Genomic DNA, 20,914 nt, shown 5'->3' on the forward strand with positions numbered 1-20,914 from the left:
TTTTTCATAGTTATAAATAGCAATTTACTGAAATATTGACTATAGTAAGTTTAAATTTAAAATTTCATGCTCACTATTAGATTCTTTACTTACCACACTGTCACTCATAGTGACTCAACTTATCACATCTATATTATTGTGTCTGTGTGACTTCAATATTACGGGTTAAGCCTTGGAAATAACCACTAATATAATTATTATAATTATTAGGTTAGGCTGTGTACATTACATTTTTTAGATATGGTTCTTTTTCGGATTTTACGTTAATGTGGATTGTTTATGTATTGGAATTTTCTTTTTAATTTCTAATTTGAACTTTTAGTTTGATTTAGAAAGAATGTTAATTATGAGTTGTTGGTATCTTCTGAATCGGATATTGGAACCGGACCTGTTCATACATTTGTGATTCAGTGTTGTTGCTGATTATTCACACTTGTTCTTGTTCCATTTGGAAGCCAAATCAAATTGAATAGTACCGTTTGAATTTTCTAACAACTGATAATGGCATTTGTGATTCAGTGTCGTTGCTGATTAGATCCTTTTACCGAAAAACATTGTTGGGATCAAATCTATTGTGGTAAGCATGCTGGGACCAGATGTCTGATGCATTGAGGCTGATTAGTTGCTTTTCATAAGAAAAAAAATGATATCCACATTACTCTCCAATTAATTAAACTTAAAAAATTCTCTGAAATTTTGTAAGACTAGGCATTAATTATAAGTCTAGGCAATAGAGGAAGAATCAGATTAGAAGAATATAAAGAGCAGGATTACAAAAGGGAGAGTAGGAAGAGAATAGAAGGGAATGAGAAACATAGAAGTTGGAAGGTATAAAAGTGATACTCTCTCGGTCTTTGATGAATCAATTGAAGAACCAATTACGAAAAGTAGATAACAAGGTAGCATTTGAGCAGCTACCACCCTCCTAAGATCCTGCCCGGTCTAAAATCCCAGCTTTGATCCTCTCTCTATAATAGAATTACTTCATCTCCACCAACCTTTCCAGCTGTCCTATTTGTTACATTAGTTGGCCCTATTTTCATTTTCAACTCACTTTTCTTTCACTTTTCTATTGTAAATAAAAGGTAAAGGTACTATTTTACCACCATCCTCTATAACTGACTTAACTGCTTTCCTTCCCTCCTTGTTTTCTTCACTTGGGCACTTAACAGATTCCTAATTGTTATAATATCTTAATTAAGTTAATACTGTCAGATTATTGTAATAGTTAAGTGTATCTGTGGAGATCCATTTTAAAGTGAAGGAATACAGTTAATCACCTTTTTTTTTCTTTTGATTTATAATTTCAAAGAATGATATGATGGAAGTTTGTCATGATCAATTTGCAAGTTTCTTGAAAAAGAAATAGAATTTTAAGAAAAAGCAAATAGATACCACATGCTTACCACAACAAAGGTGACCAAATAGGTGTCGGTGAGATGTAGAAAACAGAAGAACTTTCCAAGAGAGAATGCTTTTTCCAACCCCTCTTTGGCAAATGATCCAAGTAGTCCCAGGTTTCTAAATCCCATGGCTTTGCTCAGCATTAACAAGGGAAGAATGTGTCAAATTTAATTTCAAGAAAAAAGCTTATTCAATTGCGGAAAGAGTAGGATAGAGGTTGAAGATGATTAATCTCGGTCCTTGTTATACGTAGAAAATCAAATCAAATCAATTCAATACTTAAATACCACGAGTCTATTTTACTCCTCATTCCTCAAATCAATTCAAAAGTTTATGTTGATTGTATTTGTCCAGACATGGAGAAATAAGACTTGACAATTTTCTTCAAATATTGACAATTCTGAATTCTGATTAAGACCCAAATTTAGTACAACAGCTGATCAAAGGAAAGCAAGCAATCTCAAGTGAAATAACCCGTAAAGATGCAGCAAATCCTTTTACACAGCACACATATTACAAGTCATTAGGCATTTAAAATGTTATATGTCCAAGATCCAAAAAAGAACAAAAGATAAATCAAGAACCGCAAAAAATTACATGCAAGACACTTATTACATTGTGTTTAATGAATATGCATTAGTGAACCTAAATGGCAAGTAAAACAGAAGCAAATTAAGGCCTATCTCCTTCTATTTATATTTAATTAAATTCAAATGACAAGCAAAACAAGCAAATTAAAGCTCCAGAATGTTAATTAGTTAAAGTAACAAGGTTTAATTATACACAAGCAAATCAAACAAATTAAGGATCTATCTAAGCAGAAGATATCACAAAGATTAAAGAGCTCCAGCCGAATTTAATCAAGCTTAATTAGACACTGTGTTTTCACCTCATAAAGAGAGGCTAGCGTTTTCAAGGAAGACCTGGATGGAACTATGGAGGTTAGTGGCTGGACGGAGCAAGTGATGCGATTCTGAGGGTGTGAGGGAGGACTGAGGAGCTCGAGAGGAAGGAGATGCTGCTGAAAGTGGAGACTAGGGTTAGTGGGTTCCCGTTTCTCCTTCCTTTTTTTCTTTTTAACAGTGAAACGACGTCGTTTTCATTCAAAAGGTGAAAACCTGTCGTATTGCCATTCGATTTGACCGACCGATTTTCAATCGGTTCAACAGTTCAAAAAGGGTTTTTAAATTTGGCGGTTATAATTTTTAACCAAACCACAATTCTAGTCCTCACGGTTCGCACCAATTTTCATAACCTTGCAAAAATAAAAACTAATCCATAAAATAGAAATTTTAAAATTAAGATATCGAGAGAGGTACTTGTGACGAGAGCACAGAGGAAGTGATAAGATTGGGTGAGTAGATAGCACAAGTGCACAACAATGGCAGCAACATTAAAGAGATGGGAGTGATTCAGGACAAAGAAACGGGGTCGTACTCGTCTATCGACGGGTAAGTGAATAGAGATTGGACTGTAGTCCATACTTATCAGAACCGAACCAGATTGATCACTAATTCAACTGATAAATTATTTTCATTCAATTAATTTGGTCATAAACTCATAATTAAATAAAAATATAAAATTATGAAAAAAAATTAAAAATAAAATTTTTGGGACTAATCATTTTTAGTATTTTTTATGACTATTTGACTAGTACAAATACTAAATTATCTTTAGCAAATAATTTTTATTAATTTATGTATGCAAATTATAGAAAAATATGGGTGCAAACTATATTAATTACTCTGATAAATATAGGTATAAACTATATACTTTTTGTATGCAAAATTTCTGTTATGAGTAAATATTATTATTAAATATTGACAAAAAAATAATATTTACTAGTTACAGTGACGGACTAAAAAAATTTTAAAAGTGGAGGCAAAATTATATATACTAAAATAAATTTTGTTAAACATTATTAATTATATAAAAATACAAAAATTAAAAAGAATTCACTTTCATTCTTAAAATACTACTATTCATTATATATAATTTATGAAAAAAATAATTTTTTATTTCTAAAACTTGAACTTAAAACATTTTAATTAAATTATAGATAATTTGTTATCCTAACTAATTTTTTTATACATATTTAATAATAAAAGACTAAATCAATTGGCATATTAGTGCCTAACGATACACTAGTATTTATAATTTGAAATTAGAATTATATATAAATTCTAAAAAAATTAAATCTGTATATGAAAAGTATGTTTATATAAAATAATAGAAATTTAATTTATAATTTTTTTTCTTTCTTTCTTTTTAAAATAATTAAATTTGTTATATATTTTTTAATTTAATCTTGCTATAATGTTAGATGAAAAATTTTATGCATATGTGTAATTATGTATTGTAATTAAAAAATTTTTTCATTACTATTTCTAAAAATAAAAAAGTTATTTTAAATTAATTAATTTATTTTAAAATTTTATATGCAACATATATACATATAATAGAACAAAAGTAAAAAAAAAAACAAATAATAACGATGAATAAATTGAGAATAAAATAAAATATATAAAGTCATGAAGAGAATAAAACATTAGATTAATACCTAAACTATCACTACTAAAAAACTAGTTAATACAGACGGAATTTTAGAGGAATTTTTTGTCAGAAAACAAAAAAATGAATTAGTATAAATTACAAAAAAAAAAAATCTATCGATAATTCTGTCAAAAAAATTATTTTTTTTCTGTGAAAAATAGTTGTAGACAAAAAATTCGTCTGTAATTAAATAGAAAAAATGCAGCGTTTTATTAAATTATTACAGACAGAAAATTCGTTTGTAATTTAAAATTTTCCGTCGAAAAATATTAAAATAAGGGTTGTGACCAAAAAGCTCCGCGTTTCAATCACGATACTTCTACAAATCTCCACGCTCATCCCTTCCAAATCCTCCATCAGCGGCGCATCTCAGCTTTGGTTCAGTCGCACCGAAGCTCCGTCACACCCCTTCCAATGGATCTTCTCCGTCACACCCCTTCCAATGGATCCTCTCCGTCACACCCCTTCCAATGGATCCTCTCCGTCACGCTCTCTTCCGTTCCTCCTCCTCCTCCTCTGCCGCCGCCTCTGCTGCCATTGTTCGATCGTTCCTCTGAGTTTTCGTCTTTTTCCACCGCTGCCGCCACCGCTTGCGTCGCACGAGCCCCCTCCTTGCTGTTGCTTAGGGTTCAATTTTTCTGTGCCAATTTTAGGTTTATCAATTTTTTCTCGCAGTTTCTATCTTCTTGTTGTTGTTGATGTTGATTGAGCTTCTTGTTACTGTTGCAGTTTCTATCACATGCTGGTATCTCAAAACAGATGGTAATTTTGACCTTTCCATTCTCTTTCTTCTGTTTAAATTTTTCTAATTTCCAGCTTAGGGATTCGATCACCTGTTCTGAGCTTGTTCCATGATTCTACACTATTTGTGATTTTTTTTGTGTGTAGATAAATGCATTGCTTTCAATCATTCATCTTAGTATTTTTTATTCTTATACAATGTGCGAAATACTTGGATTTCAATTTTATATATATAGCTTGAAGAGGCTTTCTGAAACTTTTTCAATTTCACCATTATAACGCTGGTTTAATCTATTTCCTCTCATATTGTATGCATGTTTGTTTATTCTGTTTGGTTAATTGTTTTTGGAACCCTAGAATTGCACATTCTTAATTAATTAGTGTTCTAGCAATACAGTGAAATTCGTTGAACTCTTATAGATATAGAATGGAATTGAACTTCTAGATTATGGCTTCTCTTAATCACTTATTGCAGCAGATAGATTTATCTATGCAGAAATTGTAGTATTAGGATTATTTATTGCAGTATTATTCTCTCTTCTGTGATTTGGAAGTTGTAGAAGTAGTTAGGTGATATGTTAAGATAGAAGTAGTTATTCTTTTCAGCTTAAATATTAATGGAAAATAAAATTAACTTTGTCTATGACCTACTTGGCTGAGGAGTGAGGAGCAGATACTCCGGGATGATATCAAGGTTGGTGGAAAAGTCCAAACAGCTTTTCATGAAAGATATCAGGTTAGTGCACTGATTGATTCTATGGATTTGTCAAATAGGAATTGGTTACTGACCTGGTTATTTTGGTGGCAGGATGCTGCCCAAGTATAATGTCACTGCCACGTTAAGGTTGGTTTCAAATTAGTAAGGAACATGATTTATTTCCTTTTTTCTTTTCGAAGGTGTTTTTGTTTTTGGTATATATACTGCAAATGAATTTGATTTTCACTTTTTGGGTCTGTTTGGTTTATGCTTTTATTTTCCGTTTGGTATAAGAGGTATGCATTTCATGCAAAGATTGCAAATGCTGATTAGTTTTTTTGGCTTATATGATTTGGCAGGTCTCGGGACAAACCTCTGGCTGCAATGCAATTTTTGTATTGACCAGAGCTTGCTTCTCTTGCCATAAGTGCGATGCAGTTACTAGCTTTGGTATATCTTATTTGTTACTAAATCGGATTTCTCTATTGACTTTAGGTTGACAAGCTTGGAAAGGAATCCCTTATTAACTGTGCCAAGACCAGCATGTCGTCAAAGTTGATATCTGGTGACAATGACTTCTTTGCCAACTTGGTATGTTTGAAGTTTAGTTCTCGAAAAGGTTAAATTTTGGGGATATGGACTGCGCAATTGCAAAAAGGAGTTTCAGTTCTCATCATGTGGGCTTATGGTTCTTGTGGTTTTGGTTATTTACACAGGTTGTAGAGGTAGTGCAAGTTGTAAAGATGACCAATGCTAGGGGGGAAGTTAAATACCCAATCAAGGTTGGTTTTTCGAATTCCTTTTCATCTTATTGTTTATATGGCTTGCTCCTAGGTGAAACTAAAACACTCTATTTTCAGCATGTGTTGAGAATTTGTGATGTGTACTTCAATTAGTTAAATCTTGCCTTTACGTGCTTTAATTATCACGGTCATTCTCTGGATTTTATCCTCTGTCCTTTTTTTTTTTGGTTCACCATTATTATAGGGAATCAATATATTGAAGGCTCATGGAAAAAGTGCTAGAGACAGCTTTCTGATGAATGGTTATGCTCTAAATACTGGCCGTGCAGCTCAAGGAATGCCTCTTAGGGTTGCCCCTGCAAAAATTGCCTGTCTTGATTTTAATCTTCAAAAGACTAAAATGCAATTGGGTGTTCAAGTATTAGTTACTGATCCCAGAGAGCTTGAGAAAATTCGTCAAAGGTAATATTAGTACAATTTATGCTTAAATCTTCTGTCAGTGACATATGATCATGCCTTCCATATTATTCTAAAAAAAATTCTTGCCAAACTCCCTTTCATATATCAGCGGGAATATTTATTTTGTTGTTAAAAATTAAATAGTGTTATATAGCAACACCGTTGCTGTTCACCATATATTGCTAAGTGTTAAATTTTAAAATGATCTTAAGAATTGGCCAGGGGTTTCCCGTTGTGTACACTGAAATTTTCCCTTTATAGATTTTTCCCTTTGATTATTGTTATGGTTAATAATTCTATAATTTTGCAATTTCTTAAAATAATAAATAACTGTGTAATGCCAATGTTTTTTATTGTGGAAATTTGCTTGTGCTTTTTCTAAAACAATATTCTTACCACCTCAAAATAAAATAATATCCAAGTTTCACTCCATGGCTTGGCAATTGGTCATTTTATTTCGTATTGCAGAGAGGCTGATATGACTAAGGAACGCATTGAAAAACTATTGAAAGCTGGAGCCAATGTTGTTCTGACTACTAAAGGAATTGATGACATGGCACTCAAGGTATATTAGTTTCTTTTTTTCTTTGAAATTCTTAATAGTTTTTACTTTCTGCAAGAGACATTAGTTGTAATTATTTCATTTAGGCATGTGAAGAAAATAACTAATTTTTTTTATTATGCTTTACATGTTGATAAGGAAAAGAATGCCTATGTAGGATTAATATAGCTTAGTTACCACCACATCTAGGATTCTTCCTTTTTAGGCATCACACCAAAGAACTTATGTTTTTATCATATATTTGCATTGAGTGACTAAATTTGATATTTTGAATAATATTTTTTACAATGTTGGGTGCAGGCAAATCAATGCGTCTGTTGCTAGGAGGAACTTAGGGGTGCATGTCTTATTTGAATAATATTTTCTTCTACTTCAATTCTTACTGTTTTCTTTTTTATTTATTTAATTGATTCATTTATGTTGTTTTCTCTTCAGACACTGCATTTTCATGTTCATATAATTGTTGTGAATTAAAGCCTCTTCTCTTCCTCAACTCAATGACAGTTCTTGATTGCTTAATTGATCAAAGACTTGTATAAAGTATCCAGTCACTGAATTGAATCTGAATCACTTGCTTTTAGACTTGTTCTGGTTTATTGCATTGTGTGCATTACATGTTCCAAATCTGCAATTGCTATTTGGCAGCGTCCATGATCTTTAAAAAGAACTAACCCTGAGAAATCTATGGAAGAGTTTCGAGCAGCTAGTCAAAAACTTGGTGATGGCGTGGGTGTAAAGTCTTTAATGCAAAGCACGGGACTTGGAATGATTGCTGACCAGGTAGTTTCTACTTTTAATTATGAGTGTTTCTTAATCTAGTGTTAAGTTCTAAGCATTTTTAGGGGCTAATAGTTTCTTCTATTTATGTCCATATAGAACAATTCAATGTATCAAATCTCCAAAGTCAATGACTCATTTATAATTAAATTTGGTATAATAAAGCTGATTCACTTCTTCTAACATTATATGATGTCTTAATTTTTTGATAATTTTTTGATAATTTTTTACCTCTCCTCTGGCTAATGCTTATCTTGTTTCTCTATTGAAAATTAAGTATAAAATGCATGGCTGAATCATTCTATGTACTTGAAAAGGGTTATCATTCTGTGTACTTAGCCAATAAATAAACTGTTATCATTCTGTGTTGTGTTGTGTATTAATACCACTGCAAATAAATGAGTAATGCATCTTTTGTTCTGCAGCATTAAAACAAAGAAGATAGCTTTAATTATTAGTGGAATAAATGTTGCTTCTTTTTCTCAACTAATAAGTACCTATGCTGCAGCACCAAACACTACAGCTCTATGATCGTTTAAGCTTAACTGTTTCTCAATTATTTATGTACTAATTGCAATCTTTCTATTTGGTTTTACTATTCTTTTTACGCAACTCAGGCATCATGCCTTCCACATTTGGATATAAATAGGGTCCTTATTGCCCTCCCTAGTTCATTTCCACATCATTTCATTTATTCTTACTTATGTTTATTATTATTAGAATCGAGTTTGCTATATAAAAGCTATACATTGAAACTATAAAAACCAGTTTTGTTTGAACTTTCATCCAACAGACTCAGGAAGGAGTTGGAGCTCTTTGGACTTGGAGCTCTTTGGACTGGGATTGGCCCCAATATAGCAAGAAGTGCTATCATTAATGCTGCTGAACTAGCCAGCTATGATCAAGTGAAACAGGTAATATTAAAGATTCTATGCACTTGCATTTCGGAGTAACTTTATATGCTTCCTCTATATTTTCTATTGACTAATTACTTTATTCATTCTTATTTTATTGTCACTATTTCAGTTTTTGTTCTACATATATATTCTTTTTCCTCTCTCTTTTTTTGCAGTTGGCAGTTGGTATGCTAATTCGTTAACCGATGCTTCTATTTCAAGTTTGATATATGAAATACATTTATGCGTTGGTGTAAAGGTTTAGGAAGCTCACTTTGATTGCTGCATTTTATATTACAGACTAACAATCAGCACAATGTTGATGAGTAAGCACAAACTTTCATCTAAGGCATGGAAACATTTTCTCTTTTTATAATATGTTTATCTCCTACAAATGGATTATGATTTTTAATTGAAAATTGTTTGGCTTACGCAGTTGTTTAAGATTCAACTTAAAGCATAACTAAAATTAAAACCATAATTTTAAAAACCTTTATGAAACGGGGTAAACTATCTTAAGGGATTTCTAATCTAGCAATTCTCCGCTGTCCCATAGCCTTCGCCAGCCTAACCGCCATGCGATCCCATCGCCACCGCCTTACAAACCTCCTCAATCCCAATAGAAAACACAAGTAATAACAATGCAAGTAAAATACAAGTATAACATGTATATCAAGAAATTCAAGAAGCAAATAATCATGTTATACAATTAGGCAAGCAATTCAAGTCGGCAAAGCAAACAAATAGATAGAAGATGCACATGATGAATGGCAGAACAAGCCGCCAGGAGAAATAGAAAACATTAATGGATCTTAGAAGAATTGAACAACTTTAACTTGGTTTGGCCCTAATTTTAGACTAGGTTTATGTTTATATTTAAGTGGTTAGCTACAAGAGCAGATTGTTTTATACACCTTTAGTGTATGCCACAGTATAGATTTTACAGGTTTTCTTTTTTTCAATAGTATTTGTTTTGAATTATAGTTGATGTATCAATACACTTTGTTGATGTATGGTTGTTACTTATTATTATAGTTGATGTATCAATATACTTTGTGTTTTGAATTATATTGACTTGCTTGTTTATAGTACTTTTCTTTTAGTTTGATAATACGATGAATTTGTTTATTATTTGAAATAATATAAATATTCAAATACAAATTAGATAAAAATTTGTATTAAATTTATATTTATTTTGTATGAAAACAAGTTTATTTTGCAATGAAAAAATCTAAAAAAAAAATTATTTTACCTTACTGACGGATTTACAGACGAATTTTCTGTCTATATTCAGAGTGTTCAGAGTGTGAGATGATTTTCCAAGGTTTAAATTACAGACGAAAAATCTATCGGAAATTCGTCTGTAATTACAGACGGAAAATCCGTCGGAAAATCTGTCTGTAATTACAGACGAAAAATTCGTCGGAAAATCCGTCGAAAAGTTCGACGTCCCAGGGAAATGGATGGAGAATTTACAGAGGGACAAAATCCGTCGGTAGTTTCGTCAGTAACCAAAAATCTGTCTGTAATAAAGACTAAATATGTCTGTAAATTTGTCTGTATTAATCCATTTTCTAGTTGTGGGACAGATTTTACCTATGTATAATGTTAACTCGACATGTGTTAAAGAACTATTGAAAGGGACAAAACGCCTCCTCTCCTCTTTTTTTTTTCCTCTCCTCTTCATGAACCAGAACACCACCAGACCAACTCTCTTCTCTCTTCTCCTATCCATCATTTTTGGTCACCATCATAGCCAACATCCACCACCATTCTCTGTTCTCGCTGCACCACCCCGTTGCCACATCCACAACCATTCTCTGTTCTTGCTGCACCACCCTACTGCTTCTTCTTCTTCTTCTTCTTAAATACCTGAATTTGGTTCGGAATATGGTCTTATTAGTTGCCTTTTTCTGAATTTTGATTAAGTATAGATATTTACTTAAAGTATTAATTTTTATGTAAAAGAGTGATTTGGTGATTATGGGATATGTTAGTGTTTTGTTAAAAGCTGATTTTTAGAAAAATTCTTATGGATCCTCATAATAATACTCTTCGACAATTCAAATTTGATATCAGTTTTATTCTTGCATAATGTTCTAAGTTCAATCCAGTTGTATGTGTGTTGTGATAGTGTTGATGTTATTAGTGGACTGTTGTAGAGTAGTACTTGCAGAAACTGCATAAATGTTTCGAGATTTTGTGGTTGCTTGTTGTTGGAAAAATTGAGGTTCAGACAAAAATCTATCTAACAGCGGAAGTACCAAAAATAATTTTCCCACAACCTGCGCGATTAAATAGGCAATACCAAAGATATTCTAAACAGCAAATATAATGGCAGAAATTAAATAATCAAACACCAGAATTTTTATTGTGGGAAAACTCCCAAAAGAGGGACAAAAAACTCACGGACCTAGTCCAGTAAAATCTTCCACTATCAAAATAATAGGTACATAATCCGTCTTCCTAGTAGCACTAGAGCATCTCAACAATAAACAAAATACATTATCAAAACTGATAGAATCAACATAAATCTCCATAAAAATGGGTATCTCAAATCAGACAAAAGAAAAGATAATACAACTAGCAAGTTATATCTTAATGTTCATCTCTAAACTAGGAATAACATACTAAAATTTCAAAAGAAATAGAGCAAGTTTACCAGGTGAATGAGATCAAAATGGCACCACCATTTTTTTTCTTTTTCTTTTTCTCTTCTTGTCGAAGCTCTCTCTTCTTCCTCACTGTTTCTTTTCTTTTTTTTTTAAATGAGAGACACTTTAGATACTCTCTCTCTCTCTCCACTTTTTTTATTCTTAATGTGGATTTTGCCACTTTTTTTCTTTTTATTCTTTTGGCTTGTGGGTTCCACTTGAGTTGGAGACCCACCAACAAATCTTCCCCTCATCGACTCAAGTGAGAATAGGCTAGTCCACCAAACCCGTCTTCTTTTTGCAATAATCAAACTTCACTGCAGGTAAACTCTTAATCATCACATCTGAACCATTATCATCAGTATGGATCTTCTCAAGTGCATATGACTTCATCTCAAGCGCTTGATATATCCAATGATACCTCACCTCTATGTGTTTCGATCTAAAATGAAACGTCGGATTCTTGTTGATATGGATAGCATTTTGACTGTCACAAAATAACACAAACTTCTCTTGATGCTTAACTCTTGTAAAAATTTCTTCATGCACAAGAGTTTCTTAGAAGCTTCAACAACAGCAATGTATTCTTCCTTCGTAGTAGACAAAGCAACACATTTCTAAAGTCGAGATTGTCACGACACAGCTCCCCTTGCAAAAGTCATCATATAACCAGAAGTAGACTTTCTTGAATTAAGATCTCCAGTCATATCCGCATCCGTGTAACCATCCAACACAGGTTGGCTACTCCCAAAGTATAAACAAACTCTGGAAGTACCATTAAGGTATCTAAAAATCCATTTCGTTGCTTGCTAGTGTTCCTTTCCAGGTTTAAAGAAAAACTGACTAACAACTCCAACAACATGAGCAATATCCTGCCTGATGCAAATCATAGCATACATCAAACTACCAACTATAGATGCATATCTAATCTTCTTCATTTCTGCTTTCTCTTTCTCACTTGTAGGACATTACCGCAAACTCAGCTTGAAATGACTAGCAAGTGAAGTACTAATAGGTTTGGAATTACTCATGCTAAACCTCTCTAAAACCTTCTTAATATACTTATGTTGCGACAACTACAGTTTTCCATTCTTCCTGTCACGAGTGATACTCATGCCAAGGATTTTCTTTGCAGGACCCAAATCCTTCATAGCAAAGAATTTATTCAAATCTTTCTTAAGACTTTCAATCTTCTTAGTGTCATGACCAACAATAAACATGCCATCAACATAAAGCAAGAGAATTATAAAATCACTATCAAAAAATTTCTTGACATATTCACAATGATCAAAAGAAGTCTTACTATACCCATGACCTTCCATGAAGGAATCAAACTTTGTGTACCACTGCCTTGGTGCTTGCTTCAGCCCATATAAGCTTTTCTTCAACTTGCATACAAGGTACTCCTTTTCTTTAATCTCAAAACTCTCTGGTTGCTCCATATAAATTTCTTTATCTTTGTCACCGTGAAAGAACACAGTCTTCACATCAAGTTGCTCAACCTATAAATTCAAACTAGCCGCTAATCCAAGCACAACTCGAATAGAAAACATCTTCACAATTAGAGAGAAAATCTCTTCAAAATTAATACCTTTCTTCTGTTGTGAGACATTTCAAAATTAATACCTTTCAAAATTAATTCGAGCTTTGTACCTTGGCTGTGAGACATTTTTATCCACTTTCAATTTGAACACCCATTTATTCTTGAATGCTCTCTTATCACTCGGCAACTTCACAAATTCAAACGTATGATTCTCATGCAAGGATTTTATTTCTTCTTGCATGGCCTTCAACCAATCTTCTTTATGCTCATCAGACATAGCTTCCTGGTATCTCTCTAGTTTCCAAGTCTCAATGTACATCACATACTCATGTAGAGAGCATTTCTGAAAAGGATGAGGTCTCTATTAGATCTTTTCAATTCAGGCTTAACTGGTAGTACAAGTGGAACTTCAACATCTGGTGGAACTTCTACATCTGGCACCTCAGGTTGAGGTGTAGGTTCATCATGCAAATCATCACCATCATTATCAACTTGTACATCTTTTCCATCAACAGGAGGTCTAGTAGAAGGACTAGGTTCATCATCAGCAGAATGTCTAACAGTTATTGTTGGCTTATCTGTCTTCTGAAGATTTTCAATAGTTTGGTCTTCAAGAAAAATCACATCTCTTATTTTATTGCTCACCGGATCCCATAATCTGTAACCAAAGTCTTCATGACCGTAACCCATGAAGATACATTGCTTTGACTTCCCATCAAGTTTAGATCTTTCATCTCTTAGAATGTGAACAAAAGCCCTGCAGCCGAACAATCGCAAGTGACTATAGGAGATATCTTTTTCTCTCCAAACTTTCTCTAGAACATCACCATTTAGTGGAACTGAAGGAGAAAGGTTGATCAAATCTACTACAGTCCTCATCGCTTCACCCCAAAAGAATTTAGGCAACTTTACATGAGAGATCATACAGCTGATTCTATCATTAATAGTGCGATTTATTCTCTTTGCAACTCATTTATATTGAGGAGTCTTAGGAACCATCTTATCAAACTTGATCCCATGTCCTTTATAATACTCTTCAAATGGACTCCTATAGCTCGAACACATTTCAATTTCCTTCTTGTTTCTCTTTCAACACTTGTATGGAAGTGTTTGAAGATACTGAGCACCTGGTCTTTAGATTTCAAAATAAAAGCCCATACTTTTCGAGAATAATCATCAATAAAATTTATAAAGTATGATGCACCGCCTAGTGTCTTAGCATTCATAGAGCAAATATCAGTGTGAACTAAATCTAGAACATGTGATCTCCAATGAGGCCCAGAACTATGAAATGATACTCTAGCATGCTTTCTACAAAACAATGGGTACAAGTATTTAAAGTTGTAGCTTTCACTGGAAGTGAGTGCTTCTTGGCTAAGACGCTTAGTCCTTTCTCGGTCAAGTGACCAAGACATATATGCCACAAATCAGAAGAGAAATCATCAGCTACATTTACCTCTTCTTTGCACAACTTTGCTTGTAACCGGTAGAGAGTAGTAAGACTATTGTCTTCTTTAGCAACAATGAGAGCCCCTTTAGTAATCTTGCATTTTCGACTACCAAAAGAAGTGCAATAACCCTCTTGATCTGATGCCTTTACTAAAATCAGATTGAACTGCATATCTGGCGCATGCCTAATATTCTTCAACTACAACTTGCATCCCATGTTGGTTTCAAGCCACACATCACCCATACCAATGATATCACACACCCCTTTATCTCCCAATTTGATCTTGTCAAAATTTCCAACAGTATAAAAAGTAAAAAATTCGTGCTTCAGAGTGACATGACATGAGGCACCAAAATCCATAAATCCAAGTGGAATCATCACAGACAAGATTAACATAGTTTTCATCATATGTGATCATAATATCTTCATAAACAATAACAAAAGTTTCTTTATCATTATCTTTACATTTGTCTTTGTTTCTTTCCCTTGATTGTTTTCTTTTCAAGAACCTATAATACCTCTTGATATGCCCCGACTTGCCACCTTGGTGACAAATGAACTCCTTTATTGGCTTGTACTTTCCTCTTGACTTGCTTTGACTGTTTGACCTATCAGAACTGTCTGAGGTTTTCTACTTTGTCTTCTCTCTCGTGACTCTGAAACAAGTGCTTTTGACTGGGAGGAGACATTAATCAAACTTCGCTCTCTTCTTCTGACTTCTTCATTCAACATGCTCTCTTTAACCATTGCTAACGTTAACTTTTCTTTTAGAGCTGAATTAGTTAATCTCACAACCAAAACTTTTTAACTATTAGGCAAAGAACTCAACAACAACAACAACAAGGCTTTCAACTCATGATTTGAAGTGATTTCATTATTTTTCAATTGGTTCACCATCTCCTGAAAAATACTCGAGTGCTTCAACATTGATTTACCTTCAATATACTTCATATTAACAAGCTTCCTAATCAAGAATGCTTTATTTTGCACATTTTTCTCTCGTGTTTAGTACCTATGGATTTATGCCCCCTCCGTAGGACCATACAAGTCCTTGTTATACAACATATCTTCCATGAGGGTCTTCCAAATCGAGTAATTTTTGGAATTCAATTTGACCATATTTGGCTCATGAGTATTTTTCTCCATTTAATTAGCATAGAAATAAACAACTAAAGCTCTGGATACAACATTGTTGGAAAAATTAAGGTTCAAACTAGAACCTGTCTAACAGCGAAAGCACCAAAAATAATTTTTGCACAACCTGTGTGATTAAAGAAGCAACACCAAAGATACTCCAAGTAGCAAATATAATGGCAGAAATTAAATAATCAAACACTAGAATTTTAATCATGAAACCCCCCTCCAAAAGCGGGACAAAAATCCACGGGACCTAGTCCAGTAAAATCTTCCACTATTAAAATAATGGGTACACAATCAGTATTTCTAGTAGCACTAGGGCATCTCAACAATCAACAAAATACATCATAAAACTGATGGAATCAACATAAACCCTCCACAAAATTGAGCATCTTTTCTTTATTTTCTTATTATTTTAGATATGAATGTATTGAGTTTTATTGAGATTTTAGTGTTTGAAGCCTATTTGGATGCTGAGTAGTTCTATTGTTTTGATTATTTCAGGTTAATTTTGGATCAGTTTGACAGAGTCTGTACAGAAGAAAAGAAAAGAATTTTGATTCTGTTTAGCGCCCAATCGATTTGAAATGCGTGCAGTCATTCTGTCAAGCTAGCACTAAACGCAAACCTGGGCATTTAGCGCTAGGTACCTCGTAACGTGTGCGAGCTCACTGCCTTGTAGGGCGCTAAACGCCGAGCCTGACGTTTAGCGCCAGGAAGACAGTAACGATTGGAAAGCTTATTGCCTAAGGAATTAGCAGTTGATTAGGTTAGAGGAGACTAAATCTCTAAGGAATTAGGGTTTAGTCAATTACAGTTTGCCATAAATTGAATCTTGCATGATTAAAATAGTTGGTAAGAAATATTAATCCAGAAAATAAATATCTCTAAAACATTAACTGTTCTCTCACATACTTCTCACACCAAGTTTACTGTTTGCTTTCTTAATTCATGATTTACTATTTAATGAAATTTGAACTCCGAAACACTACTTTCTGCTTGTTTGACTAAGTGAATCACTCAACTATTGTTGTTTGGTCCATCAATTCTCATGGGATCGACCCTCACTCACCTGAGGTATTACTTGGTACGACCCGATGTACTTGCCGATTAGTTTGTGGATTGTAAATTCCGTACCAGGTAAAAAGAAGAAAAGGAGAGAGAGGATAGTCGTGGCGACGCTGGAGTTGTCAAGGGTGAACAGAGAATTAGGAGGAGAAATATGACTTCGTGGTTTTGGTTCGATCAAAAGAAGAAGAAGAATGATGTCGGTGAGGTGGTGTAGCAAAAACAAAGAATGATGGTAGATGTTGGTGATGATGGTGGCCGAAAATGGAGAGGAGAAGGAGAAAATGCAGATGATGGTGGTGGATGTTAGTGATGATGGTGACTGAAAATGGCTTGGTGGTGTTCTGGTTTGTAAAGAGGAGGAGATGAAAAAAGAAAAGAAAGAAAAAAAGAGCATTTTGTCCTTTTCAATAGTTTCTTTTCACATGTTGACTTAATATTACACGTAAGCAAAATTCGTTAGCTCTAAAAGGAGATATTAATAGAGGAGTAGAATGTCTGATGAAGTTATTGATTAGGGCCCACAATGTTATTTTTCAATCGAAGAGGGCGGAACGAGAGTTAGTGAAATGGTCAAAAAGCGGGTTGGAGTTTTACTCATTTTCATTTATGGTTATTTTACAAATAAAATAAACTAAAATATTTAAATCCAATTAAAAAAAAACCTAAAAAGACCGCAGTCCATAACTTTCTATACAGCAATTACATTAAGTTTTCCTAACACGCATACTTTTATGGCTCAGTGACTCATCCACGTGTTCCGCCAAGTTACTCTTCTAAAAAGGACAACAAACCTACTAGGGTTAATTTTTTTTTATATTGGATAAGAATTGATGTAATTTTTTAATATTGAAAGTTATGGTGTTTTACAAAATTTTGGGGGCTATAGAATTCGTAGAGTGCGAATTGTCAAATCATTTTTTTTAATTTATAGAGACAATACATAGACTGCGTATTGTATTATTTTAATATTAAATTATAATACGCAGACTACGTATTGTATTATTTTAATATTAAATTACAATACACAGTCTGCGTATTGTGCTTGCACAGAACAATGCCTCCAGAACACTGTAAAATCCTATTTTTTGTAACATTAACGTAAAACTCTATTCACTCTTCCATATTAAAATAAAAAATCCACCTACTAGTCACAATAAAGATTAATCGATGAAAATATCTTTATATCTATATCAATTTACCTCTTTACTAGAGAACGCCCCAACTATGGCACTTTCTCAAATTGAACTTCAAGATTCAGAACTTCAACTCAAACTAAAATCAAATTATCAATCTTTAGTAACCATGAATTTATAAATGAGATATGATTCTAAATAAGATGTTATTACATACAAAAATATTATTTATATATTAAAATTAATCACTGTGTATTTATATATAAATACATATATAACTTAATTTATTTTTAATGTGTATTCTATAATTTTAATAATTAATTTTAGTGTACACCTAACTTAATTGTATTATACATTATATTAGTAATAATAATTAATCAAACTCGATGCAAATTCATTATCACCTCATTAGCTGTTATAATTGGTATCCAAATCTTTAAGAAAAATACAACTTAAATCCATTAATATTAATAGGGGTAAGAAGATTATAAAAGATTATAGAAACTATATTAAATTTGATAAATCAAAATTAGTTAAATTGCAAAAATTAATATTCAAAATTTACGACTAAAATTTATCATAATTATATAAACATGCTTATCAAGTAGTCAAATAAATTGGCATGTTAATCAAATAGTAAAATAAGTTACACTTTTACATGTTTCTTTACTTTCATTAAAAATTGTTATTAGTTGTTAAGAATCTATATTTTATTAAAAAATTTTGCCTATATAAAGGCAAATATATGTACCATTGTTATTTGTTTTATAAAGTAAAAAAAATAAATTAATTTCTGATTTTTTAATCTGTAAATATTTAAATCCATGAGGATTTGAAAATATATTTAAGTCTCTTGTCTCTTTAAAATTTGGACACATCGATCTTGTATCTAACTTGTTCCATTTTAGAAACTCTCCCACGTAGGCATCCGTATCGGCCAATTCAATATAATGGGAGTCATATTTAATTTTTGCGTTGGGTCTGATAAAATTAAATGAACAATAAAAATCAATGTATCCAAATTTTAAAAAAATAAAAAATTTAAATATAATTTTAAATTTTCAAAAATTTAAATATTCGCGAGCTAAAAAGTCAATCATCTATTTATTCTTTCCTAGTCAAAAGATGTTTTGAAGGGGTGTTAGAAATATTCTTCTATTATATGAGTGCTATTGATGAGTCCCAGACAAAAAAAAAAAAAAAACATATGATAGTACAATATATTTGAATAAGTAATATCAAAATTTCACCAAAAATGTCAATAAGCTCAAAACACAAAATGCTAATTCTCTTTGCCCCTTTCTTGGCGACAATACAAGCTATGAGCTATTTTCTTTCTTAAAATCTGAAAGTACACCACAGATTGCAATGCAAACAAAAATAAACCATAACGAGCTATTATGATTATGATTTTTGGTGTGTGTTAGTATCAGTTTGTGAACAAGCCGAACCGGGACTCTGCGCTTCACACTTTCAGATTCGCACTCAAACGACGTCGTTTCCTCATTCTTACTCTTCTCCTACGCAAGGAAAAACTCACCATTCCCGACATTCGTCAATCGCCAGTTTCTTCTCATCAATTCGTTCATAGAAGAAAATGAAAACTAAAGCAAAAGGTAATTCCTAAACATTCCTAAAATTGAAAGTAGAATAAAATAAAATAGCGATTTACCTCTGATTGAGATTGAGATTGCGACGATGGAGCAGCTTCATTAACGATCTTTCCATGTTCCTTCTCTCCCAATGTTCTCATCGGAGAAACTCTCTGTTCCGATCAAAATCCAAAACAGAAAAAAAAAAAAGAAGAAAAAAACGATTTCAGAATTGAATCGAATCGAAGAAATTCTGAGAGAAACTAATTTTTTATTTTTTATTTTTTATTTTTACCATGCATCGATATTTGAGCTCCTTCAAGCGGAACAAGCGATCAACCTCGATCTCGAACTTCTTCTGAAGCTCTCCTCTGTCTTCGAGCTCCTTCATCATGGCGTCGAGCTTCGCGTCCTTCTCCTTCAGCGCTGTCTTCGTCTTCTCCTTATCGATCCTCATCCTCTCCAGCTTCTTCTTGATCGCGCTCAGCTCTTCCGCCAGTGACGACGCCTCGGGGAGTTGCACTTCCACCGGAGCCAACGCAGCCGCAGTATGAGGAGGAAGAGTAGCTTCCGCTGCGGCGGTGATCGCGATAGTACGGTTCTCCTTGTCGCGGACGGGTGTGATCTCGCAGAGTGGTTCAGATTCGGGCTTGGGCTTGGGCTTCGGCCGGAGATCGGCGGGCGAGTTGTTCTTCGGCTGGAGTGGTGTCCGGCCTGATCGCGGCCGAGGTTTCGGAGGTATGGAAATCGGAGTGTGAGTTTGTGTTTACGTTTGCGTTTGCATTGTGGCGTGTTTGGATGATAGGTTTTTATTGTTATGTTTTGCAGCGAAGAAATGGAAAGTAGAATGGAGAAAAGGTGTTGGTGGTGATGGAAAGTTGAGTGAAGAGTAGAGTGTATTTTATTTTGAATTTCAATGGAGGGAGGCGCTAACGGCTAGTGCTTCTGTTTGTTCTTATTGGTATATTGACTATTTTCTATGCTTTATTAAAAAAAAAAAAAGTTCTACATTGGATGTTCGGATCAATTTTTTTCCCCTTGCTTTCTTGAAAAGAAAAAAGAGGATTCATAATTTCTTATACAATTTTGATTAGGCTTGAACTAGATTTAATTTGTTGTTTGTTCAACTGGCTAAATTCTTATATTGAGAGTTTGAGACTTGTTCCAAAACAAACCCTTGTTTATAATGATGCTAGCAAGTTTTATAATGATCTAGCAAGTTTGCCACCACATCTTGTTTAGCTGTGCCCCTCTAGTAGCATTTCTAATAATAATACTAAAAATCTAACAAAAAAGAGTATCCCCAAAAAATATATTGAAACTGGTGAAAAAATATTAATTATTATTACATGCAAAAAGTAATCAATTATCAAATTTATTATTTAAAAAATTATTTTAATACGTAAATATAATTTATTATGTATATTCTTATTACATACCAATCACTTTTTCAAGGTGGCAAAAGGCGATAAAAACCGAAGAGAATGCTAAACTAAATAATA

At 33.0% G+C, this 20,914-nt stretch overlaps 1 protein-coding gene and 1 pseudogene across 1 annotated transcript; one reads left to right on the plus strand and one right to left on the minus strand.

Annotated features, from left to right (window-relative positions):
• Positions 1–4,243: 4,243 nt before the first annotated feature.
• On the plus strand, positions 4,244–9,263 carry LOC107644919 (T-complex protein 1 subunit alpha). The gene is made up of 9 exons (XM_021103308.2): positions 4,244–4,584; positions 4,687–4,719; positions 5,891–5,986; positions 6,112–6,177; positions 6,383–6,600; positions 7,066–7,162; positions 7,851–7,939; positions 8,730–8,850; positions 9,009–9,263. The coding sequence occupies exons 1-7, from the start codon at positions 4,372–4,374 to the stop codon at positions 7,893–7,895; spliced, it is 768 nt and encodes a 255-aa protein (XP_020958967.1). The 5' UTR covers positions 4,244–4,371; the 3' UTR covers positions 7,896–7,939; positions 8,730–8,850; positions 9,009–9,263.
• A 9,730-nt stretch (positions 9,264–18,993) lies between these two features.
• Positions 18,994–20,196, minus strand: LOC148566404 (uncharacterized; annotated as a pseudogene).
• Positions 20,197–20,914: the final 718 nt, after the last annotated feature.

The sequence above is a fragment of the Arachis ipaensis genome, chromosome B5, assembly GCF_059453495.1.
Source record: "Arachis ipaensis isolate K30076 ecotype BB chromosome B5, ASM5945349v1, whole genome shotgun sequence".
Taxonomy (NCBI): domain Eukaryota; kingdom Viridiplantae; phylum Streptophyta; class Magnoliopsida; order Fabales; family Fabaceae; genus Arachis; species Arachis ipaensis.